This window comes from Podarcis tiliguerta (assembly GCF_965153285.1).
Source record: "Podarcis tiliguerta genome assembly, chromosome: 12".
NCBI classification, from domain to species: Eukaryota; Metazoa; Chordata; class Lepidosauria; order Squamata; family Lacertidae; genus Podarcis; species Podarcis tiliguerta.
In genome coordinates, this window is record NC_139545.1 from 53088349 (window position 1) to 53114053 (window position 25705).

Genomic DNA, 25705 nt, shown 5'->3' on the forward strand with positions numbered 1-25705 from the left:
GAAAAGTTTGAGTGCAACTAAGGTTCTAGTTTGCGGGACATGGGTGGCACTGTGGTCTAAACCACAGAGCCTATGGCTTGCCGATCAGAAGGTCAGCGGTTCAAATCCCCACAACGGGATGAGCTCCCATTGCTCGGTCCCTGCTCCTGCCAACCTAGCAGTTCGAAAGCATGAAGTGCAAGTAGATAAATAGGTAACGCTCCAGGGGGGAGGTAAATGGTGTTTCCGTGCGCTGCTCTGTTTCGCCAGAAGCGGCTTAGTCATGCTGGCCACATGACCTGGAAGCTGTACGCCGGCTCCCTCGGCCAAGAAAACAAGATGAGCATCGCAACCCCAGAGTCGTCCGCAAATGGACCTAACGGTCAGGGGTCCCTTTACCTTTACCTTTATGAAATTGACAGGAGTGACCAGGGGTAAATCACACCTAGTGAGTTGTAGTCAACTCTTTAATAGCAAGCAGGATCTACACAGGAGTGTCAGGCCTAGATCATATTACACTTGTAGGTTTGCAAGAAGTTTTGTAAGGTGGACTATTTGAAATATTGCAAAAAAAGGTAACGAGGGGGACTGTTAGTTAAGATAATTAAAGGTAATAGGAATTTAAGAAATGCAGAATAAGTGATAAGAACGGAAGACCATCAGAGGGGCTGATGGAAGTCCAAAAAGATTGTATAAGATGTGAAGTTCTGTTGTGTGAATGATAGCTAATATGTAAAAATTAATAATATATATATTTTTTTAAAAGGAGGCCTAATGAGCACAAGAACTCTTCTCCATCAGGTCTTTATTAAAATTGTGCACCGCTTCTGACTCAGAAAATTTAGAAGTAGTTTGTATCCAAGCCAAAATACAACAAAACGATCACATAAGCATAATTAAAAACAATTTTAACTGTATGGTGCCATGTCATTGGTGTTGCCCAGAAAAAGGGGAAATGTCTTTGCGATGACAAGCTTGGCACCAGGTGAGCCACCTGAGAAGAGTACAGTGGTGCCTCGCAAGACGAAAAGAATCCGTTCCGCGAGTCTTTTCGTCTTGCAGTTTTTTCGTCTTGCAAAGCAAGCCCATTGGCAGATTAGCGCTATTAGCGCTATTGACAGTTTAAGGGCTAAAAACGGCTTTTTAAGGCTTAAGGGATTAGCGGTTTTGCTGCTAAAATGCTTTTAGCAGCTTAGCGCTTCAGAAAAAGGGGTTTTGGAGCAGGGAAAAAATTCAAAAATTTTCGTCAATTTTCGTCTTGCGAAGCAAGCCCATAGGGAAATTCGTCTTGCGAAGTGCCTCTGCAAACGGAAAACCCTTTTGTCTTGTGGGTTTTCCATCTTGCGAGGCATTCGTCTTGCGGGGCACCACTGTATTCCCTAAACGGGGCCACCACAGAAAAGGCACAACCTCTCATCACCATCCTCTGGACCTCCCTCATTGGTGGCACACAGAGAAGGCGGATCTCGGACAATGAACTCTGGATCACGGCATCTTTCTGTGTGGAGAGGCAGTCCTTTAAGGTCCTGAGCAGTATTTGACTTTAAAGGTCAAAACCAGCATTTTGGATTGGGCCCAGAAACTACTTGGCAGACAATCCATTCAGGTCAGTTTATATGATCCAGGTGATCTGCTCATGCTTTCTTTCCATAGCCAACATGTTACGCACCAGCTATAGTTTCCAAACAGTCTTCAAAGGTAGCCCCACGTGCAATGCATTGCAGTAGTCTAACTTGGAGGGTCCCATCTCCCCTGATGGGGATGATGGGAGTTGGGAGTCTGTCCAGAGGGCAGTGCAAAAACTACCCCTGAGTTCAGTGACAGAGAGGACTACTTGCAGAGGGTCACTGGTTCAGTCCCTGACAGCTCCAGTTAAAATTGGATCAGATAACAGGTGGTGGTGAACAAGGAGGTTAAGGGGTGATATGATAGCCATGTTCAAATATATAAAAGGATGTCACCTAGAGGAGGGAGAAAGGTTGTTTTCTGCTGCTCCAGAGAAGCGGACACGGAGCAATGGATCCAAACTACAAGAAAGAAGATTCCACCTAAACATTAGGAAGAACTTCCTGACAGTAAGAGCTGTTCGACAGTGGAATTTGCTGCCAAGGAGTGTGGTGGAGTCTCCTTCTTTGGAGGTCTTTAAGCAGAGGCTTGACAACCATATGTCAGGAGTGCTCTGATGGTGTTTCCTGCTTGGCAGGGGGTTGGACTCGATGGCCCTTGTGGTCTCTTCCAACTCTAGGATTCTATGATTCTATGATCTGGTGAGGCTCTGGAGAGCCAAACAGAGCAGATAAGGCTGATCTAGATCAGGGGTGCTCAAACTTTTTTCAAACAGGGCCAGATTTGATTAAGTGATTAGGCCCCTGAGATGGACATTCCTGATCTCGATGGACCAGTGATCTGACCATTTGGCTCAGTATAAGATAGATTCCTGGAGTCTTCATATTACCAAAACACTCTCCAGCGTTAATTCTTTTCCATGGAAAGAAATGTGACATGCCAAGCAAAGACTTTTTATTTTTATTTTTTCGACCAAATCAGGGTTTTGGTCTTGTTTCTTGGCCAGGAACATTTATTCTGAAATTGATTGCGGTCTCTTTAGCTCCATTTCTATGTTGGACCACGTACAGAAGAGGGTTTTTCCCCCCTTCTCTCTCCCGGATCATTTTGTTCTCTTTTCTGCTTTTTGCCCCGGCAGAATCAATCACGCCGCCTTCCAGAAACGAGGCAGCAAATATAAACAGTCCCTTACAATTTCGCCGCCGTCTCCTTCATCCGTCGAGCCGTTCCCGGGGAGAAAAACTGATGCATTTTTGGACTCTTGCTTACATTTTTCGGGGGAATTCTGGGTAAACACGGAACTTGGAGTGTCGCCAAGTGAAGCAAGGCCAACTGTGATGGCCTGGGATTCGGACTCAGAGGCTGAACCTGAGGAATCCCAGCCTGCACAGGAGTACCCGCCTCCAGAACCAGCTGAGCCGGGGCTGGGGCTTGAGCCTGAAAGGTCCTCACCTGTGCTGGATCCTCAGGTGCAGGCACCAGCTGAGTCTGCTCTGGCTCCTGAGGTGATGGAGGACCCATTGCCTGCAGGTGCTCCTCTCCCAGCCCTGTCAGGGAAAGGTGAGGTTGCCTCTGGGTCCGGTAACCCTCCAGCCTCTCCTGAGCTGCAGAGGCCATATTCATGTTAAGACCATATTCATGGAAGATGATCTTACTTGGCTACGAGTGATTGGCAGGGAGAGAAGAGAAGCTCTGCCTCCACAGCTGGAGAAAGTGATGCTAACCCTCTGACGCCTTTCCCCTCTTCCTCCCAATTAGCACCAGTGCCCCTGCTGGTGGGAAGCTAGTACTGCAGCTCTGCCGCACCAGTTGAGCCATGTCTGCTCTGCGCATGTTCCAACCATTCCCATGGTTATTCCTTCATGGCATTCCAGAGTTTGGGGTATGGGAAGATTCTGGGGTTCCAACAAAGCCCTGGGTAAGAAAGGCAGACAAATCCCAAAAGGAAGCAGAATCTGTTTCAAATCTCCCATCAATCTGAGTGGAAGGGGCGCGAAACTTTGTCAATGGGAGGGCACTTCAGTCAAGTGTAAGGAACAGGAGAACAAAAGCATCACGGAGAGGATGAGCTTTAAGAAGAGGCAGAAATTGCATTTAGGTGAGTTGCCTATTGATAGCCAAACCCACGCAGCAGAGCTAATGTGCCAAGCACTTAGAGAAACAAAGCACAGCACGGCTGAGTACTTATTACGGTGCTGTCAAAATGTGGGCAGTTCGTATAACCCAGCAGGTGTTTCTGGGGATTTGACGTTATTAAGAATTAAGAAATACACCTGGGCTGCGCAGAAAGTTGGGCCGCGTTTGCAAACTTTGGCATTTGGGAGCGTCTTTGGGCAGAAAGGCGGGTTGCAAATTTAGGTCATAAAAGGGCAGATAAATAATAGAAATGGCTTTGCAGATAATACAGTTATACAAATGACTCCCACGGTGCATAAGGGACACGGGTGGTGCTGTGGGTTAAACCACAGAGCCTAGGGCTTGCTGATCATACAGCCACCATACAGCTTCCGGGTCATGTGACCAGCATGACTAAGCCACTTCTGGTGAACCAGAGCAGCACACGGAAACGCCATTTACCTTCCCACCGGAGCGGTACCTATTTATCTATTTGCACTTTGATGTGCTTTTGAACTGATGGGTTGGCAGGAGCTGGGATTGAGCAATAGGAGCTCATCCTGTTGCAGGGATTTGAACTGCCAACCTTCCAATTGGCAAGCCTTAGGCTCAGTGGTTTAGACCATCATGTGTAGTGCACCTATGTACTTTTTGAACTTTCAAAAAGATGTCTGGGATGGGGGAAAAACATTCCCACATTTCACTTTGTTGGAACCCTGCTCTTAGAATCATAGACTCATAGAATCATAGAGTTGGAAGAGACCACAAGGGCCATCGAGTCCAATCCCCTGCCAAGCAGGAAACACCATCAGAGCACTCCTGACATATGGTTGTCAAGCCTCTGCTTAAAGACCTCCAAAGAAGGAGACTCCACCACACTCCTTGGCAGCAAATTCCACTGTCGAACAGCTCTTACTGTCAGGAAGTTCTTCCTAATGTTGAGGTGGAATCTTCTTTCTTGGAGTTTGGATCCATTGCTCCGTGTCCGCTTCCCTGGAGCAGCAGAAAACAACCTTTCTCCCTCCTCTATGTGACATCCTTTTATATATTTGAACATGGCTATCATATCACCCCTTAACCTCCTCTTCTCCAGGCTAAACATGCCCAGCTCCCTTAGCCGTTCCTCATAAGGCATCGTTTCCAGACCTTTGACCATTTTGGTTGCCCTCCTCTGGACCCGTTCCAGTTTGTCAGTGTCCTTCTTGAACTGTGGTGCCCAGAACTGGACACAGTACTCCAGGTGAGGTCTGTCCAGTTACAAGGAGAGGAGATGGGCAAGAAGCTTCTCTCTTTGTGGTAGATAGCACTCCCCCCCCCACACACACACGATTAATGGAGGGTGGGGCAGGTCTGTGCCTCTTTGCTCCCTGTGTGTTTATTTGTTCCTTTGGATACAGCAGCCATTTTGTGACTGGCACCCACAGACTTTTCTCCACATCCCAAAAGGGTCAGCTGGCCCAGAGAGGTTGGTGGCCCCTGCTGCATCCCATAATGAGTGAGATATAGAGCAATAAGGTTTGGCAAATTGCCCTTCTGGAAAAGGTATCTCATAAACTAAAAATATCTAAAGGGCAGAGCTTGAAAGGCCATATAGACCGGGGTTTCCCAAACCTCTTGTTTTTGAACTACAGTTCCCATCCTCCCTGACCACTGGTCCTGCTAGCTAGGACTGATGGGAGTTGTAGTCCAAAAACAGCTGGAGATCCAAGTTTGGAAAACTGTGGCAGAGGTAGAGAGACAGAAGGCATGATTTTATTTCTTATAAGAACACTGAGGTACATAGCTGCTCATTGCCACCAGCAAATGCAAATGCCTGGCAGGTTTAAGACTATACAGAACCTTTATTCTCAGTAATGATGGAACTCACAAGTGGACAATGCTTTCATTTTTGTATATCTTTATTATTTGTAAAGGGATTTTTTTGTACGAGTCAATACTTTATTTGGAGCTGTTCTGCGTCTTTGTACTTTTGTCCTTCCAGGCTGTGATGCTTTGTGGTTTTGCGTTTTTTATTCTTTATTTTTGTTACATTTGCTTTTGTTTTGTTAACAAATCAATAAAATACCTTTTTAAAAGATAGAGAAATGCCTCTGAGAAGCTGGGAAGTGGTAACTTGTTGCTTTCCCCCTCCCCTCACAAGACTCTGGCGCTCTGGTAGGCTTTCTCTCCTACTCTCCACCCCCACCACCCCAAGTTGCACACTCAGGCCAAATTCACACCTTGCACTTACAGCACTTTGACACCACTTTAAACCGTCATGGCTTCCCCCAAAGGATTCTTGGAACTGTCGCTTCTTAATGGTGCTAAGAGTTGTTACAAGCCCCCTGTTCCCCTCACAAGACTACAGTTTGCAAAGAGGCTGAACAATCTTTTCCTCAGCACAGGGAACTCTGGTGAGGTAATTTCTAGCTCAGACACACAGCTCGTAACTACTAGAAGCCGTGCATTTGGTGTTGCAATTTTTGGAACTCCCTCCTGAAGGAGGCACCCACTTCCTGAATTTGGGGCACATGGCAGAAACTGTCTCATTCCAGCACAGATAGAAAGAAAGAAAGATAGATAGATAGAAAGAAAGAGAGAGAGAGAGAGAGAGAGAGAGAGAGATGATAGATAGATGATAGATAGATGATAGATGATAGATGATAGATAGATAGATATAGATAGATAGATAGATAGATGATAGATAGATAGATAGATGATAGATAGATATAGATAGATAGATGATAGATATAGATGATAGATAGATGATAGATAGATAGATAGATGATAGATATAGATGATAGATAGATGATAGATAGATAGATAGATGATAGATATAGATGATAGATAGATGATAGATAGATAGATAGATAGATAGATGATAGATAGATAGATGATAGATAGATAGATAGATAGATAGATAGGTGATAGATGGATGGATAGATAAATACCTGTAGATAGATAGATACTTTTCTGTTTTTACGACTTTTTATTGTTTCAGACTCTTTGGGGTTTATTTTAGGTATACCCGTCAAAAAGGCAAACGATCAAGTAGAATATGTAATTCCCAGAGATTCTTACCCAACTCTGTAGCAGTCAAGCCTTGCAACCCTCTTGCTTTCTTCCCTTCTAGGTAATGTGAGCAGGAACTGTACCAGCGAAGGCTGGTCTGAAATGTACCCTCCATACATCGCGGCCTGTGGGTATGATCCCAACGCCACAAACGTGGTGGAACAGGTCAGTAAACTCGAAGCAAGGTCGGGTTCGGTAGCGTTGCCGAGAGAAGCCGAATATCTGGTTTCCAGAAGCTTTTGGCACACCGCGGCATTTGACGCTATGAGAGTGACAACGCACTGGTTGCTTGGGCTGGGAAATGGGTTCAGTTCCACACCTCCTTCAAATGTGTTTGCCTTGTTGGCATATGTCCTAGAACTGCGACGATGCTTCTTTCTTGCCTTGAAGTAGGGCAGGAGAACAGGAGAAAGGGGTGTTTTTGTGTAGAAACCACTGGCTTTTCTGCAGCTGGAACTCAACCCACTGTACAGTGGTACCTCTGGTTGCGAACAGGATCCATTCCGGTGGCCCGTTTGCAACCTGAAAGGAACACAACCCACGTGTGCACATGCATGGGTCACAATTCACCGCTTCTACGCATGCGCGTGACATCATTTTGCACGTCTGCGCATGTGCGAGCAGCGAAACCTGGAAGTAACCCTTTCCGGTACTTCCAGGTCATGCAACCTGAAAACGCTCAACCTGAAGCAAACGTAACATGAGGTATGACTGTACAAAGAAAACAGTCACATCCTTTGCTCTTCCCACAGATACCTCAGCCTCATCTGCTTTTGCACTTTCTACAAACAGGCCCCAGAACGTTCTCCATGAAGAACTGTGGCCCTCAGGCTGCAATAGGTTATCCACCCCCGACTTAGAGACTAGTAGCATGGAGTTTTTTTAACTGACTCACAAAATACTGAGGGCTGTATTGGTTGCTCTGTCAAGCAATAGGTAATAGCAGCTGACGGCCTGAAGTGAAGGCTGAGGTACTGGGATTGGGAAAAGGTGAAGTAAACTGGGAGATGAGGGAAGATGGAAGAAGAATTTGAATTTTAACTGAACATCAAAAACTGTCTCAGACCATTGGTTCATCTACCTCAGTGTTCTCTACACCGACCACCATCTGCTCTCCTGGGTTTCCTACCACACCTGGAAATGGTGAAGATTGTCAGGTGAAGTGACAGCCTCAGGTGGCAGGATCCACAGGAGACCAGATTCCAATGCTTATTCCTCCCTTGTTCCTAACGTAGCTCTTCGCTCACTCCTTCTTCCCTGGTGGTTTGCCTCAGGTGCCAAAATGTATTGGGCCGACCCTGGGGCTCAGATCTGGAATGTTCTGCGTGAAAAGCAGGTGTTCTGCCCCTGAGCCGCAGCCTTGCGATCGAAAACATTGTAAGCTTCTTTGAGGGCCTGTTGTCAGACAAGCGGGATACAAACTGAACAAACGAATAGGCAAACACGCTGTTATTCGCTTTTCTTTTCTGTGTTGACAGAACACATTCTACGGCACTGTGAAGACTGGGTACACCATCGGGCACAGTTTGTCTCTCGTTGCTCTCACGGCGGCCATGGTGGTTCTGTGTCTCTTCAGGTAAGAGACTGTGGCGATCACACAGGGTCCCCGGATGTTTCACCGTCTATTGATCCCTGTGCCACCACTTTATTTCTCGCTGCCACCACCCAGGCCCTACCTGGTACAATACTGAGTCCAGTCAGGGTTAAATTGGAACATAAACTTCGGTTTATTTATTGCAGTTTAACAAGCGTGTGGTTTCATAAACAGTATCGGACAATTACAATCATGGGGTGCCTATCCAGATCTATAACTTCCGCTACCTGCTCTCCCTCACTAATCCACCTCTCAGATATTTAGTTGTCTTCCTAGCTCCTAACTGTTCCTGACTCAGCTTATTTCGCTACACTAACACAACCTACCCACAGACTATCCCAATTCACTCCCACGCCAACCAACCACCCAACTCCCAACAAACGTCTTCCCTTCATCCCTCCCAGAGCTGGTTTTATAGTCCCTCTGACTCCACGCCCTGGGTTCTGATTGGGTAACCTGTTTAACTATTTCACCTCCAGCACTCTCATATGTTAACGTCACAGAGACACACACGGGAAACTTGAGGGAGGGGAAGAGAGTTGGCTTGCCCCTTGGCTCTTAAACCAGTTTCAGTCGGGCTCTCTGTGTGGTGGGCCCCTTTTGAAAGACTCCTTTCTCTCTTTCTCTCATCCAGGAAACTCCACTGCACTCGGAATTACATTCACATGCATCTCTTCATGTCCTTCATCATGAGAGCCATCGCCGTCTTCATCAAGGACGTCATCCTCTTTGAGAGAGGGGAGTCCGACCACTGCTCCATTGGCTCGGTCAGTTGTGCCTTCTGCCGGGAGCACTCAGGGACGGGTGGGGGTCTCCTCTGTGCTAGTCTTGCATGCTCCATTTTGCCTCTCTCATAACCAGTCCTGAAAGACCTACATTGGCTCCCAGTACGTTTCCGCACAATTCAAAGTGTTGGCTCTGACCTTTAAAGCCCTAACCGGCCTCGGCCCTATAACCTGAAGGAGCATCTCCACCCCCATCGTTCAACCTGGACACTGAGGTCCAGCGCCAAGGGCCTTCTGGCGGTTCCCTCCTTGAGAGAAGCGAGGTTACAGGGAACCAGGCAGAGGGCCTTCTCGGTGGTGGCGCCCGCCCTGTGGAACGCCCTCAGATGTCAAGGAAATAAACTTTTAGAAGACATCTGAAGGCAGCCCTGTTTAAGGAAGTTTTTAATGTTTGATGCTTTATCATGTTTTTAATATTCTGTTGGGAGCCACCCAGAGTGACTGGGGAAACCCAGCCAGATGGGCAGGGTATAAATAAATTATTATTAGTAGTATTAGTATTATTAACCGTATGCTTGCCTGAAAAGGGCTGCAGAGGCAGATTTAAGGCAACATGACTGGTTCCAATGAGAGCCAATGTGGTGTAGTGGTTGAGAGCGGTAGTCTTGTAATCTGGGGACCCGGGTTCGCGTCTCCGCTCCTGCACATGCAGCTGCTGGGTGACCTGGGCCAGTCACACTTCCTTGAAGTCTCTCAGCCCCACTCACCTCACAGAGTGTTTGTTGTGGGGGAGGAAGGGAAAGGAGAATGTTAGCCACTTTGAGACTCCTTAAAGGGAGTGAAAGGCCGGATATCAAATCCAAACTCTTCTTCTTCCCCCTTACAGGGGCCAAGGGAGGATGAGTTTCCTCATCTTTCCCAAAGCCTAGAAAGTGCTGGGCTTTGGGGAAGAAGGCATGAGGGTTCTTGCAGAGTCCTAGAGTCTTCCTTCTTCCTTCCCAAAGCCTAGTTAACCATTACCTAGCTTTGGGAAGGAGCCGGGAGGGCTCTAGGACCCTGCCAGAGCCTCCTTCCCAAAGCCCAACAATTTGCTTACCCGCTTCTGGGAAGGTGGTACAAGGGTCAGAGGAGTGTCAAACAGGGCATCATATTACCAAGGGCTGCTGCTATGGGCTGCTCCTCCTGGTGTCTTCCTTCCCCTGCTGTTATTGGCTTTGGATAGCTCAACTGGTTAGAGCAAGGTGCCGATAATGCCAAGGTTGCAGGTTCGATCCCCGTATGGGACAGCTGCACATTCCTGCATTGCTGAGGGTTGGGCTAGATGATCTTCAGGGTCCCCTTCCAACTCTATGCTTCCATGATGCTTGGGTTTCCTGCTTGTAAATGAGAGCAGTACATGTGAAAAGGATCTAGGAGTCTTGGTTGACCACAAACTTGACATGAGCCAACAGTGTGACGCGGCAGCTAAAAAAGCCAATGCAATTCTGGGCTGCATCAATAGGAGTATAGCATCTAGATCAAGGGAAGTTATAGTGCCACTGTATTCTGCTCTGGTCAGACCTCACCTGGAGTACTGTGTCCAGTTCTGGGCACCACAGTTCAAGAAGGACACTGACAAACTGGAACGTGTCCAGAGGAGGGCAACCAAAATGGTCAAAGGCCTGGAAACAATGCCTTATGAGGAACGGCTAAGGGAGCTGGGCATGTTTAGCCTGGAGAAGAGGAGGTTAAGGGGGGATATGATAGCCATGTTCAAATATATAAAAGGATGTCACCTAGAGGAGGGAGAAAGGTTGTTTTCTGCTGCTCCAGAGAAGCGGACACGGAGCAATGGATCCAAACTACAAGAAAGAAAATTCCACCTAAACATTAGGAAGAACTTCCTGACAGTAAGAGCTGTTTGACAGTGGAATTTGCTGCCAATGAGTGTGGTGGAGTCTCCTTCTTTGGAGGTCTTTAAGCAGAGGCTTGACAACCATATGTCAGGAGTGCTCTGATGGTGTTTCCTGCTTGGCAGGGGGTTGGACTCGATGGCCCTTGTGGTCTCTTCCAACTCTATGATTCTATGATTCTATGATTCTATGAATGTCCCTGTTCAGCCGCTGCAATGCACAGCTGGTGCGAGGATTCCTCTGGCTGGCCGACAGTTTTAATTGGGGCCATATTTTGCAAAACCCATATGTCACTGAAAAGAAGGTACAAAATTTGTTATATTAGGGATGCTGTTTTGCAAAGGGGGGGGGGAATGTGCACAAGGCAAAATTGCATATGAGGAGAAATTCTCATTGCAATCCATGGTTGGAAGGCTGTGACCCTTCTGAACGGCGGCAGCTGGAAACTGCATGGGGGGAGCAGTCTTGTGATTGGATCCTGCTTGCAGGTTTCTGTTTTGGGGGATCTCGTTAGCCAATGTGCGGACAGAATGCTGGCCTGATCCTGAAGGCTGTCTTTGTGTTCTTAAAATGCTGGCGACTTTTTAAAAGCACAGGCTAATGTCGAGTTGTAGAGCACGGCAGCGAAGACTGGGCAAGCGATTGGGCACACTAAGCAACCTTTTCGCCCCAAGAAGTGTGCATAACATGTTTTGCTGCGATGTCACGTAGCACTCCTAAGGACTGTTTCTCCGCCTTGATGGTCTCCTAGGAGAATGTGGCTGTTTTGAAAGCGGTCTTGTAAAAGTCATCCATATAAATGCTATAAAAAAGAACGATTATATTAATAAAGTCCATGCTGATTCATATTACGGGCTTCTCATCCTCCTCCTCCTCCTGCCTCCTCTGCTTTCACAACGGAAGCGAGCTGGAAGAAATCATATACAAAAGACGGCAAGAAAGGAGGGGGGTCTCACACAAACACACACACACACAGTTAGAAGAAGAAGCCCCCAAAATAAATCCCTGTATCTTCCTCACTACCTACACTGCCTCTAAACCATCATTTACTCTATTTAGTGCAGGCTTCCTCAACCTCTGGGATGCGGGTGGTGCTGTGGTCTAAACCACAGAGCCTAGGGCTTGCTGATCAGATGGTCGGTGGATCGAATCCCCGCGACGGGGTGAGCTCCCGTTGCTCGGTCCCTGCTCCTGCCAGCCTAGCTGTTTAGAAGCACGTCAGAGTGCAAGTAGATAAATAGGTAATGCTCTGGTGGGAAGGTAAATGGCATTTCTGTGCACTGCTCTGGTTCGCCAGAAGCGGCTTAGTCATGCTGGCCACATGACCCGGAAGCTGTACTCCGGCCTCCTCGGCCAATAAAGTGAGATGAATGCCACAACCCCAGAGTCGTCCGCAACTGGACCTAATGGTCAGGGGTCCCTTTACATTTACCTCCTCAACCTCTGCCCTCCAGATGTTTTGAGACTACAATTCCTATCATCCCTGACCACTGGTCCTGCTAGCTAGGGATCATGGGAGTTTTAGGCTAAAAACATCTGGAGGGCCGAGTTTGAGGAAGTCTGATTTAGTGCATAGCTATACTACAAGCTTTCATTCACAGGAAAACAGTCATTGATCCCTCAAGCAATGGAAGGTGGGAGGCCCCACAAATCTCAGTCTGCCCTCAGGCAGCCCCCACCTGCCCACTTTCCTACTTGCAACCAGTCTAGGGTTCCGGTCAGCTTCCTTTTCCTTAGTCCCAGTGTTGCCCTTGCAGAATCCAGCAGGAAGAGGATGGAGACAAAAGTAGGAGGAGTTGGCTCTACCTTGTCCTTGGCTCTAGCGCCACCTACTGTTGGCTCCTCCCAGCTTTCCAGTCCACAATTCCCACTGGGCACCAGCCATCACTGCCCCCCCCCCCAAAAAAATAATAATAATTGGAAGTGTTATTTGTTGAGGGCCAACCATCTGTGTATTGTTGTAAGACCTGAATCCACTCTCACAGCAGACTTTGGGAACAGTTCCAAGTGAAACAAATCCATTTTCCATCGCCACACTTTTCCTGACCCTGATTTTTATTTCCTAAAATTTAATCTTTTTTTAGAGAATGGTTTACAGAAAGGATAAGACAATGACGTTATCGGCGAGGAACCGGTATACAACACAGCTATTGAAAACCTTCAAAAAAGGATGAAAATCATCAATAAGCTATCTGTCCAAGATAGATGTCTGGAAACAAAAAAAATGCATTTAGCAGGTGCCAGAAAGAGTACAGTGCAGGCATCTGACTGATTTCAATAGGCAGGGAGTTCCAGAGTCCACACTAGACGATAGATTTCTTACAAATGCGGAATGAGTGTCATGTGGAGCCTGTAGCAATGCCAGTTCTGCAGATCAAAACAGCCAAGTGGGCATTTATGGGATGGTGTGATTTTGCATCTCTTTGTGAGTTAAGACCCAATGAGAGCTCCAGTTTTGGATGCTCCTCCTCTGTGCAGCAGAGGCAGAAAATTCTTACCAGTGGGTGTGGATATTTCACCCCTCCCATTGCAAGAATCTACTGACAATGTTTCCAGAAAGGAGGGGGTGAAATCTGCTCATCGCTTCTTCCGCTCCAGCCTGACTCTGAGAGAGTCTGAGTGTTATCTGTGTAGAGATAAGACGACTGCATGTTGTTGTTTAGTCGTGTCTGATTCTTCGTGGCCCCATGGACCAGAGCAGGCCAGGCACTCTTGTGTTCCACTGCCTCCCGCAGTTTGGTCAAACTCATGCTTCACCTTCAAGAACACTGTCCAACCATCTCGTCCTCTGTTGTCCCCTTCTCCTTGTGCCCTCCGTTTTTCCCAGCATCAGGGTCTTTTCCAGGGAATCTTCTCTTCTCATGAGGTGGCCAAAGTCTTGGAGCCTCAGCTTCAGGATCTGTCCTTCCAGTGATCACTCAGGGCTGATTTCCTTCAGAATGGATAGGTTGGATCTTCTTGCAGTCCATGGGACTCTCAAGAGTCTCCTCCAGCACCATAATTGAAAAGCACCCATTCTTCAAGATGACTGCTTAAGCAACTGTAACACTCATGCAATCCAGTAGTCTCCATTAGTCTTTAGTTTATTTTAGTTTGCAGTAGCTGTAAAAGAATAAAGAAGTTATGCTTCAGAGCCGTCGTTCGTGTAGTTCATACTCTGCTGTGCTCTGCTGAGTTTGGTGCTCACAGCTCAAAGTTGTGAGTCCATTGCACTTAGACCTGCTTCCCTGAAGTGGGTCTAGAAATGCTTTCTCAGCAATCCTGGCCCAGTTGGGGCTGAAGAGGTTGAGCCCAGTCGCTGGCACTGGCTCAAAGGTGAAGCTGACAGTGGGCCCCCTATTCAGGTGTGGGCCCCCCCTGCACAAGCCCCCTAAGCATGCCATGCCTAGCCACGCGATGCCCCCTCCAACTCAGAGGCCTTCTTCCAAGAAAATCTGTGTTGGATCATGCCTGCTCCGCCACATTTGTTTTCTGATCTGCTTCTTCTTTCCCCCCTCTCTGGCTTGTCCACCCAAGTGACAACAGCATTGAATAAATGTGTGTTACTGAGCTGGGAAGCATAAGGTCGATTTATCACGTTTGCCCATTTTTATTTTGCAACAGTTGGTCTGAGCCACGACAGCCTGGGTGGCCCAGCCTTATTTTCTGAGAAACAAACAGAGAGGTGTAACAGGCTAAATTGAGTACGAACTACATTATCCGTCTGGTCTGTGCCTCTCCCCTCGATTGCCTGCTTAGGCGCTCCAGAAGCGAAAGGTTTGCAACTCTTCGTCTCCCTTTTTTTTTAAAAAAAAAAAAAGATATTTATTGAGATTTCAACATATTACAAAAATTAGAAAGAATAAAAAAGGGGGAAAAAGAAAATACAAAGTAAAAACAGTTAAAAACAAATCAGTCTCTCCATATCTTATCTTTCATTTACTTGTTTCCCTGACCTCCTCACACCTCCCTTTCTTGTATTCCATTTCAATTGGTTAATTCAGCAAATCCTTTCCCTCTTTAATTTTATCTTAATCTTTTATCTTAATATATTATAGTTTTAGATTATCACCCGTTAATAATCCTTTTTTACATATTCCTTAACATTACTACTAGCAAAAATCACTTAACTTCAATCCAACATCATTCTAACATTCATTAATTTTACAGTGTTTCTGTAAGTAGTCTTTAAATTTCTTCCAATTTTCCAAATTTCTTCCAATCTTCTTCCACTGACTCTTCTCCCTTTCCTCCCCTTTTTCACCAGCTGCCAAGGGTTATGAAGCATAGGAATTGGTGTGTATCCCTTAGCATGTTGTTGTCAGCATCCGTCTGTCTCGAGAGACATTGGAGTGCGCCTCTGGGGGTGAATTCAAAACTCTGCATTAGCAGCACCAAAGTGGCCTTCCCAGGGTGCAAGCCTGGGGCAGTGTGAATGGGGGTCCTGGGCTGCCCAGGCAACAAGACCCCCCTTCTTGGCCTTGTTGATGCAATGCAGAAGAAACTTGGGCAGCCTGCACTCAACTCTCACCTGTGGCTCACCTGTCAGCATGCAACAGTAGCCACCTGGTCTCCCAGGTCTAAGTCCACTGGCTCTGTATTCCTATATTGTGTTCCTACATTTATAAAAACATTATTATTATTATTATTATTATTATTACCCCGCCCACTCTGGGCGGCTTCCAACAAAACATAAAAATGCAGTACAGTGGTACCTCGGGTTACAGACACTTCAGGTTACAGACTCCGCTAACCCAGAATTAGTACCTCGGGTTAAGAACTTTGCTTCAGGATAAGATCAGAAATCGTGGGGCAGCGGTGCGGCAGCAGCTGGAGGCCCCATTAGCTAAAGTGGTCAAGAACAGTTTCAGGTTAAGAACGGACCTCCAGAACGCATTAAGTTCTTAACCCGAGGTACCACTGTAATGCACCAAACATTAAAAGCTTCCCTAAACAGGGCTGCCTTCAGATGTCTTCTAAAAGTCTGGTAGTTGTTGTTCTCTTTGACATCTGGTGGGAGGGCGTTCCACAGGGCGGGCGACACTACCGAGAAGGCCCTCTGCCTGGTTCCCTGTAACTTGGCTTCTCGCAGGGAGGGAACCGCCAGAAGGCCCTCAGAGCTGATCCTCAGTGTCCAGGTAGATCGATGGGGGTGGAGATGCTCCTTCAGATATACTGGACCAAGGCCGTATAGGTCTGTATAGGCCAAAACTGACTTCTCAGATGGAGGTTGTTGTTTTTCATCCAGCTGGATCACTGAGACTCATTGCCCGTGATGTTTGGGAAAGTGCCGGAGCTTATTTATTTTTAATCAGAGTTCATGATGGAACTAAATTTCTGGCACGTAAACGCCTTCCCTCAAGGCCCTCGTTTGATTCCCTTAATTTGTTTCTTGCGTGACAAATGATCGGATACAATCACGCTATCATGAGTAAGGACCAATTTGCTCTTAATGCCTCGTGAATTTGGCAAGATATAAAACTGATTTACACGAAGCGTCAAAACTTGTTAGTATTCCGTACCAGTCCCAAAAGTCTTGTTTTTAAAAAAATAAAAAATAGTAAAGAACTTGGGAGGCTGGGAGTTGAATGGGGAGAAACCCTGACCCGTTTACTTGTGGGTAAGCCCCGCCAAATTCAATAGGATTTGCTTCTGAGTAAACACGGCAGATTAACATTGCTATTCTGAGGTAAGGTAAAGGTAAAGGGACCCCTGACTATTAGGTCCAGTCACGGACGACTCTGGGGTTGTGGCACTCATCTCGCTTTATTGGCGTACAGCTTCCAGGTCATGTGGCCAGCATGACTAAGCCGCTTCTGGCGAACCAGAGCAGCGCACGGAAACCCCATTTACCTTCCCGCCAGAGTGGTACCTACTTATCTACTTGCACTTTGACGTGCTTTCGAACTGCTAGGTTGGCAGGAGCTGGGACCGAGCAACGGGAGCTCACCCCATCATGGGGATTCGAACTGCCGACATTCTGATTGGCAAGCCCAAGGCTGTGTGGTTTAACCCACATCACCACCTGTGTCATTCAATAGGATTTGCTTCTGAGTAAACATGGCAGATTAAGATTGCTGTTCTGAAGTAGGGACACCCATTAAAGAAAATTAATATCCACCTCCGCAGCTATTGGCTTCACTTTCAAATAGCAGTTCAATTGGCATTCCGGCCTTTGAACATAAGAACTCTTTTGTGTCTGTCCAAAGGTCCATCTAGTCCAGGGGCCAGTGGTATGTTGCCCATGGGTGCAACGTTGCCCTTGAAGTCTTTTCTTGGTGCCCACAAAGTCTCTGAGTGCACACACATGTCCCCCTTGGTCACAAGGTAGTGAGCCTGCTTGCCTTTTTCTCCCTTGAAAAATAGTAAAGGTAAAGGTACCCCTGACCATTAGATCCAGTCATGACCGACTCTGGGATTGTGCGCTCATCTCACTCTATAGGCCGAGGGAGCCAGCGTTTGTCCGCAGACAGCTTCCGGGTCATGTGGCCAGCATGACAAAGCTGCTTCTGGCGAACCAGAGCAGCACACGGAAACACCGTTTACCTTCCCGCCGGAGCGGTACCTATTTATCTACTTGCACTTTGATGTGCTTCCGAACTGTTAGGTTGGCAGGAGCAGGGACCGAGCAACGGGAGCTCACCCCATCACGGGGATTCGAACCACCGACCTTCTGATCAGCTAGTCCTAGGCTCTGTGGTTTAACCCACAGCACCACCCACGTCCCATCCCTTGAAAAATACACAGAGCCAAAAGAGGAGATTTGGGAAATGGCCCACTTTCCCACTTCCTCTTTCAGCTCTATGTGCTCTTCAAGGCTCAGATTACTGGATCCAGCTTTTGCCCAAATCCCTTGGAAAAGCAAAATAAAGGCATATTATTCTCTCACTTTCCCATCCTTGGGAAGGGGGCAGAAATCCACACTAGGGCGTGGGAGAAGTGACCAGGTGGGGTGGCACACTTGGTCGAAATTCCAAATCTGCCTATGGGCCTAAAAAGATCGGGGATCCCTGATCTACTGCAGTGTCCTGTTTGCAAGACCTCTAGGGGTCTCTTTCAGAGCCATCTGAACCAGTGATCCTCCCCATTTGCTATGGGCAGCAAGTTCCATAAGTGAATTAGATGCTTAAGAACAGACCGCAGAACTGAGCAAATGACAAACACCCCCTTAATCTTACATCTTCTTCTGGTGGTTCTTTTAAAAATTAATTTCACATATTACCCCACCCCTTCTAAGGAGCTTAGTGCAGTTGACACAGGTTCTTCCCCAGGAAGTCTTCAATCAAAGCTTCCTCCATGTTGTTCCTGCTCGTCTCCTGCCCAGGTACTTATAATTCTGCCTTTGTAGCTCAACACACATTTTCTTAGACTGCAAAACAACCCCGGCAGACACACAACTCCCCCTTTGATGTTGGTGACTTGGCCTAGTTCCACTTGGCAAACAGACAGCAGCATCAGAAAAGGGGCTAAAAACAACTGTGAGTGATTTGCAGGAATAACACCGTGAACAGGACAATAGCTTCCATTCAGGGCAGCTGAAAAAAGGGGATTAATTCTATTTTTATCTGGTTTTCAAAACCTGATTTGACACGTGAGCCCAGCAGGTCAACTTTGGCTGACATCAACCAGCCAAGTTCACAGAGGGTAGAAAAAGCCTGGGCTCAGCAGGTATGATGAAGGGTGGAAAGGGGGGGTGGAATCGGGGCATAGGAGTGGGTCTTAAAATATGAACATTATGGGATGTTAGGGGAGGGGTACTACATAATGCTCCTTCTGGGGTAGTTTGTCCACCTTTGAGCCCCACCTTGTACTCAGCTCTCACCTGTGACTTCTCAAAGCTGTCTGCATGCAATAGCAGCCACACCCCAGAACGACTTCGACTGGCTGGCTAAATCAGGTGAGGGTAGCTGATGGGTCTCAAACCCTCGGTGGGTTAGGGACCTTCCCCTGCATGTGAAGACAGACTGTCAGATTGAGCGGACGAGACTGATAGTAGGTCCAACGGTCAAGAAGGCGGTTTCTGCAGGTGTGTGTGCGGGTGGCGCTGTGGTCTAAACCACTGAGCCTCTTGGGCTTGCTGATCAGAAGGTCAGCGGTTTGAATCCCCGTGACGGAGTGAGTTCCTGGCGCTCTGTCCCAGCTCCTGCCAACCCAGCAGTTCGAAAGTACACCAGTGCAAGTAGATAAATAGGTGTGGCAGGAAGGTAAACAATGTTTCCATGCGCTTCTGTCACGGTGTTCTGTTGCGCCAGAAGCGGTTTAGTCCTGCTGGCCACAGGCCCCGGAGAGCTGTCTGTGGACGAACGCTGGCTCCCTCGGCCTGAAAGCGAGATGAGCGCCGCAACCCCAGAGTCGTTCACGACTGGACTTAACTGTCAGGAGTCCTTTACCTTTTAAAAATCTCTTAGCACCCATAACAAACTACAGCTCCCAGAATCTTAACAAACTACAGGATTTCTTTTTGGGGAAAGTCACATGCCTTAAATGTGCTTTAAACGTGCGGTGTGGATCTGCCTGAAATGTTTGCGTTGGAAGCAAAATATTTAGAGAACAAATGGGGACGGGAGGGAATAAATAACCCAAAAATAGATAAAACTCTTTGAAGAAAAATGAATATTTGGGGGAGATGGCTGTTTTTCGTGTGTGACATCCGTTCAGCATCCTCCACAGATTTGGGGCGAAAGCTGTTGAAAGACTGACATATTAGGGGCGGGTACACGTCTGTGGTTCGTGTAGCCTGCCTGTTCGGAGAGATGGATTTTTAAATGTCTTGACATTTCCTTACCGTCAGAAGAAATTATTGAGGTCAGATACAAGCGAATGGCTAAGAGTGGGTGAATAGGACTGGAAACCCTTTGGGGGCAGGCAGTGGAGGGGTGTGTGGAGAAACTGTTGCCCACATAAATCTTGCAATTTCACCCAAGATGAATCCCATAAACAAAAAGCTAACCTTCCAGTCACCTGAATAGGATTAAGAGTCTGCCATATAAACAAAACACACACAGGCAACCCACCCACCTAAAATTCATTCTGGGTCCTGTTTGGTTGGTCGCTGGTTATTTGTTCCTGGTTTTTTCTATATAAAATAAATAACCCTGCTCTCCTGTACAAACTCATCCAATGCACAGTTTCATTTTGCTTCCTGGTAGCTGAGACTTTTCTGGCTTTTCTCTAGAGGCACAAAAGTCAGTCATGTACCTGTATTTATTGATTGACTTAAGCTGCCACTGTGAATCTTGGGCAGCTGGAAGTGGCTTGAAGATGTCACAAATAAGGAACACTTTCTTGATGAAAAAGATGCCCCGAGTTTGAAAACATGGGATTCCAAATTTTACGGTGCCCTGTTTCGCTCCCAATATTGAAAGCTCAAATGGTTTTAACAGTGGAATAGAAAAAGAAAACAGAGACATCACCTTGCCGACAAAGCTCTGTATAGTTAAAGCTATGGTTTTCCCAGTAGTGATGTATGGAAGTGAGAGCTGGATCCTAAAGAAGGCTGATCGCCGAAGAATTGATGCTTTTGAATTATGGTGCTGGAGGAGACTCTTGAGAGTCCCATGGACTGCAAGAAGATCATACCTATCCATTCTGAAGTAAATCAGCCTTGAGTGCTCACTGGAAAGACAGATCCTGAAGTTGAGGCTACAATACTTTGGCCACCTCATGAGAAGAGAAGACTCCCTGGAAAAGACCCTGATGTTGGGAAAGATGGAGGGCACAAGGAGAAGGGGATGACAGAGGACGAGATGGTTGGACAGTGTTCTCGAAGCTATGAACCTGAGTTTGACCAAACTGTGGGAGGCAGTGGAAGACAGGAGTGCCTGGAATGCTTTGGTCCATGGGTTCACGAAGAGTTGGACATGACTAAACGACTAAACAACAAAGAAAAAATGTTGTGCAGGATACATATGTGAATAATTGTTAGTTTTTATTTATCTATTTGTAAAAAATAATAATCCGTGTGCTGCTGTGTCATGAAGAATATATCGAAACAGTTCACAGCAATAAAAGCATTAAAACCAGACTATAAAAACCATAAACAATTAACCATTGTGGAATGATGTATTTTTAATTGCCTGCATAAGCTTGACAGAATAGAAAAGTTTTCAGCAGGTGTTCAAAGGTTGGCACAGACATGATACCTCAGTGGAACACCCATGTTCAACGAATGTATAACTCTGAAGGCAATTCTGTAGTTAAAACTTTGGCCTACTCTATAACCAACAATGCAAGATCGTGTGGCAACAGTGATGGCAGGAGGAGTTGGGAAAGAAGAAGAAGAAGAGTTTGGACTTGATATCCCACCTTTCACTACCCTTTAAGGAGTCTCAAAGCAGCTAACAATCTCCTTTTCCCTTCTTCCCCCGCAAGAAACACTCTGTGAGGTGAGTGGGGCTGAGAGACTTCAGAGAAGTGTGACTAGCCCAAGGTCACCCAGCAGCTGCATGTGGAGGAGCGGGTAATCGAACCCAGTTCACCAGATTACGAGTCCACCGCTCTTAACCACTTACACCACACTGGCGTAGAAGAGGTTACGTCGGCCCTGCTCTGTTCTGATGAGATGCTAATGTCACGAGCACCACCTTAGCAACTCAGAAGCCTTTGTCTCATGGCCAATGACTGTCCTCAAATGTCCTCACAACATCTTGCCTTTGGTGCCATCTGAAAACCCGGTTGACTTGGCAAATTAGAACTTCGAGCCAAACACAGACCGAGCACTTCTCGGTTTGATTTCAGGCGAACCCGGCCGTTTTGCAGTATATCTCCTCCTTCTGTGCCCCGGACAGTGTTCTCTGAGTTTGCTTGCTATGCTATAATCTCCTGCAGGGGGTTGGAAACTGCAAAGGTGAAGAAACGGCCATTCTTGTCTGCAGGAGGAGATGTAACTAGACCTTTTTGGCCTTTTCGATTTCACTGGGCCACCCAAAGGGGCTGCACTTTTATAACCCCCAAGTTATTTGTTGCTGATGCCGTCACTGAATACAGCACCGTCGATGAATCTTTAGAGAGCAAAGCAGACAAGGAAAGAAAAAAGGAGCTCTCTGCTTTTAGAAGCTTGCGATCTAAATGTTAACAGCAGGGAAGAGAGACAGAAATGGGAGGAAAGGAAAGTCAAGAATAGCAGGTGGGGTGAAGGGTCAAGCAAGGAAAAGGCATCCTTTGCTGGAAGGCATGTTAGCCCCAAGCACCCATGAGCTCAGCAACATCTCATGCTCTTGACTTCCCTAGTGCTGGGCAGAAGATGGTATTGTCGTGCCCGGTTCACATCAGCAAGTAGAAAAGAAAACAGAATGGAAGCAAGATTGTTTCCCACCCCCTCGAGAAAAACTGCCCCCTGGTTTCCCCCAGGTAATTTGTGCAAAGCCGGCGGCTGTGTTGCCATTTAGACCTGCTCTGCTTGTTCGGCACTGCAGCGGGGAAAATCCAGTAGGCGAATCTACACTGGTCGCTTATAGCGTTAGAAATGTGTTATGGAAATGTCACACCAGAGGGCGCTGCAGAGCAGTGATCTGTCGGCAATGGGAAATTGCATTGAGAGCTACATAACTCTTTTTTTGTAGCCTTTGATAGCGTTTTTACAGGTCAGTGGAGATCCAGCTCTCTCCGCAGCCTATTACGCCCTTCCTTGGGGAAGGATCACAGCTCAGCAATAAAGCAAATCCCCTGGTGTCTCCAGGTACAGCAGCGGAAGGCTGCTTCCTAAAATCCTGCCAAGGGTCTGACTCTTTTACAAGAAAGGAGATTCCAACTAAACATCAGAAAGAACTTCGTGATGGTAAGAGCTGTTTGACAGTGGAACAGACTCCCTTCCTTAGAGGTTTTGAACCAAAGGCTGGATGGCCATCTGTCGTGGATGCTATAGTTGAGAATCCTGCATTGCATACATTTTTGAAAAAAAACAGAGTCTATGCAATAACAGTGTGGGACGCGGGTGGCGCTGTGGGTAAAACCTCAGCACCTAGGGCTTGCCGATCGAAAGGTCGGCGGTTCGAATCCCCGCGGCGGGGTGCGCTCCTGTTGCTCGGTCCCAGCGCCTGCCAACCTAGCAGTTCGAAAGCACTCCCGGGTGCAAGTAGATAAATAGGGACCGCTTACCAGCGGGAAGGTAAACGGCGTTTCCTTGTGCGGCTCTGGCTCGCCAGAGCAGCGATGTCACGCTGGCCACGTGACCCGGAAGTGTCTCCGGACAGCGCTGGCCCCCGGCCTCTTGAGTGTGATGGGCGCACAACCCTAGAGTCTGTCAAGACTGGCCCATATGGGCAGGGGTACCTTTACCTTTACCTTTATGCAATAACAGCAGCAAGAATATTATTGGCCCAAAAATGGAAGCAAGAAGAGTTACCAACGATTGAAGAATGGAGGATGAAGTTAATGGACTATGCAGAACTAGATAAACTAACAGGAAGGATTTGAAACCAGCGAGACCAGAAATTCACGGAAGACTGGAGTAAATTTACGGACTATTTGAAAAGTAATTGTGAAGACCAGACGACGTTTGTAGGGTTGCAAGAAGTTTTGTGAGCAGTATTATTGGAAGTATTGCGAAAATGGACAAGGGGGAGGATGATTTGTTAAGAGATGTAAAGGCAATATAAAGTTAAGAAATGCATAAGAAGTGGTTAAAACGGTGGATCATCAGAGGTGCTGATGGAAGTCTAAAAAGATTGTATAAGTGATAAGTTTTGTGGTACATTTTATAATTTATATTATAAAAAAAAGGAAGTGGCCAAAAAGAAAAAGAAAAAACCAGAGTCATTCCTGTTGGGAATGGTGGGAGAAGACATTGACAAGAATGACCAGAAACTGTTCTTATACGCAACAACAGCAGCGAGGTTATTGCTGGCTCAGGTACGGAAACAGCAAAAATTGCCTACAATAGAAGAATGGCAGCACAAGATTATGGAGTACACAGAAATAGCCAAATTAACAGCAAAAATTCGACATCAGGGGGATAAAACATATCAAAAAGAATGGGGAAAATTTATGTTATATATAGAGAAGATGATGTGAAATAGGGAAACCGGTAGAATTAAAATAATATCTCATAAGGGGAAAATACAAGAAATTTACTGGATAATAATATCAAAATGAATTAAAAATGGACAACTATTGAACAATGTTTGTAAATGAATATAGACAGACAACAAGAATTTGTATACATAGAAAGATTTATTTGTTTAATGGAAAAAATGAAGAAGAACAATCTTATTGAAAATGGACAAAGACAATTCGAAAAGTCAAAGAGGACACAAAGAAGCCAGAAGAAGGGAAGTCAGCTCGGGAGAGCAAGAACAAATGTGAAATATAATGTATGTGTATGTATAGTATGTAACTAAAAATTCAATAAAGATCATCGGGGGGGGGGAGAGAGAATCCTGCATTGCAAGGGGTTGGACTAGATGACCCTTGGGGTCCCTTCCAACTCTACAATTTTTTGATTCTGTGAAGGGACAACAGAAGTACAAAGGGGTTTGTGGATGGTAAATGATGTCAGGGGGCTACAAAAAAAAAAAAAAAGAAGCCCATGCTTGTCAGGCCATGTAGGAAGAGACTCATTATGTGCTTCAACATCAAGGGAAGTAAGAGTGCCACTGTATTCTGCTCTGGTCAGACCTCACCTGGAGTACTGTGTCCAGTTCTGGGCACCACAGTTCAAGAAGGACACTGACAAACTGGAACGTGTCCAGAGGAGGGCAACCAAAATGGTCAAAGGCCTGGAAACGATGCCTTATGAGGAACGGCTAAGGGAGCTGGGCATGTTTAGCCTGGAGAAGAGGAGGTTAAGGGGTGATATGATAGCCATGTTCAAATATATAAAAGGCTGTCACATAGAGGAGGGAGAAAGGTTGTTTTCTGCTGCTCCAGAGAAGCGGACACGGAGCAATGGATCCAAACTACAAGAAAGAAGATTCCACCTAAACATTAGGAAGAACTTCCTGACAGTAAGAGCTGTTTGACAGTGGAATTTGCTGCCAAGGAGTGTGGTGGAGTCTCCTTCTTTGGAGGTCTTTAAGCAGAGGCTTGACAACCATATGTCAGGAGTGCTCTGATGGTGTTTCCTGCTTGGCAGGGGGTTGGACTCGATGGCCCTTGTGGTCGATTCCAACTCTATGATTCTATGATTCTATCCCTAACCTAGGTTTGCTTACAAAGCAGAAACGACCGACCCGTTAAATTTCTCGTTCTCATCTTTCCATTTCAGGTTGGCTGCAAGGCTGCCATGGTCTTCTTCCAGTACTGCATCATGGCCAACTTCTTCTGGCTCCTAGTTGAAGGCTTGTACCTTCACACGCTTCTGGTCATCTCCTTCTTCTCAGAGAAAAAATATTTCTGGTGGTACATCCTGATCGGCTGGGGTAGGCAACCTCTTTGGTCGGCGTGCCTTTTTTTCTGATATAGAAAAACGTTGCTGTGTTTTTGCAAGAACAGAAATAGTCCGTAGCAGAAGGTGAGGGACCTGTAGTCCGTCTGTCCTGACCCCCCCAATGTTGCCAGACTACAACTCCCATCATCCCTTTTTTATTTTATTCCTTCTTTTTCTTGTATGCATGCAATACAGCACCATTTAAGAACACACCAGAACAAGAATATCCAGGGCTGAAATCAAACAACAGTTCTAAAAAATGAAACAAATTGAAATTGTAATATTCCAAGTGGTTTTTCATTGTTTTTAATGTTGTTTTAAATGTAGTAATGTACCCTGGGGCTTTAGGGTGAAGGGCGGGAGGGAAAGAAAGAAGGAAGGAAGGAAGGAAGGAAGGAAGGAAGGAAGGAAGGAAGGGAGGGAGAAAGAGAGAAAGAGA

At 46.5% G+C, this 25705-nt stretch overlaps 1 protein-coding gene across 1 annotated transcript in view; it reads left to right on the forward strand.

Annotated features, from left to right (window-relative positions):
• The window catches only part of LOC310660986 (vasoactive intestinal polypeptide receptor-like), a 109927-nt gene that overhangs the window by 65501 nt on the left and 18721 nt on the right, over nucleotides 1-25705 (forward strand). Inside the window, exons 4-7 of the mRNA XM_083406650.1 lie at nucleotides 6773-6876; nucleotides 8190-8287; nucleotides 8940-9072; nucleotides 25105-25258. Of these exons, the coding sequence (XP_083262776.1) occupies nucleotides 6773-6876; nucleotides 8190-8287; nucleotides 8940-9072; nucleotides 25105-25258 (489 nt within the window). The remainder of the gene's footprint in view (nucleotides 1-6772; nucleotides 6877-8189; nucleotides 8288-8939; nucleotides 9073-25104; nucleotides 25259-25705) is intronic.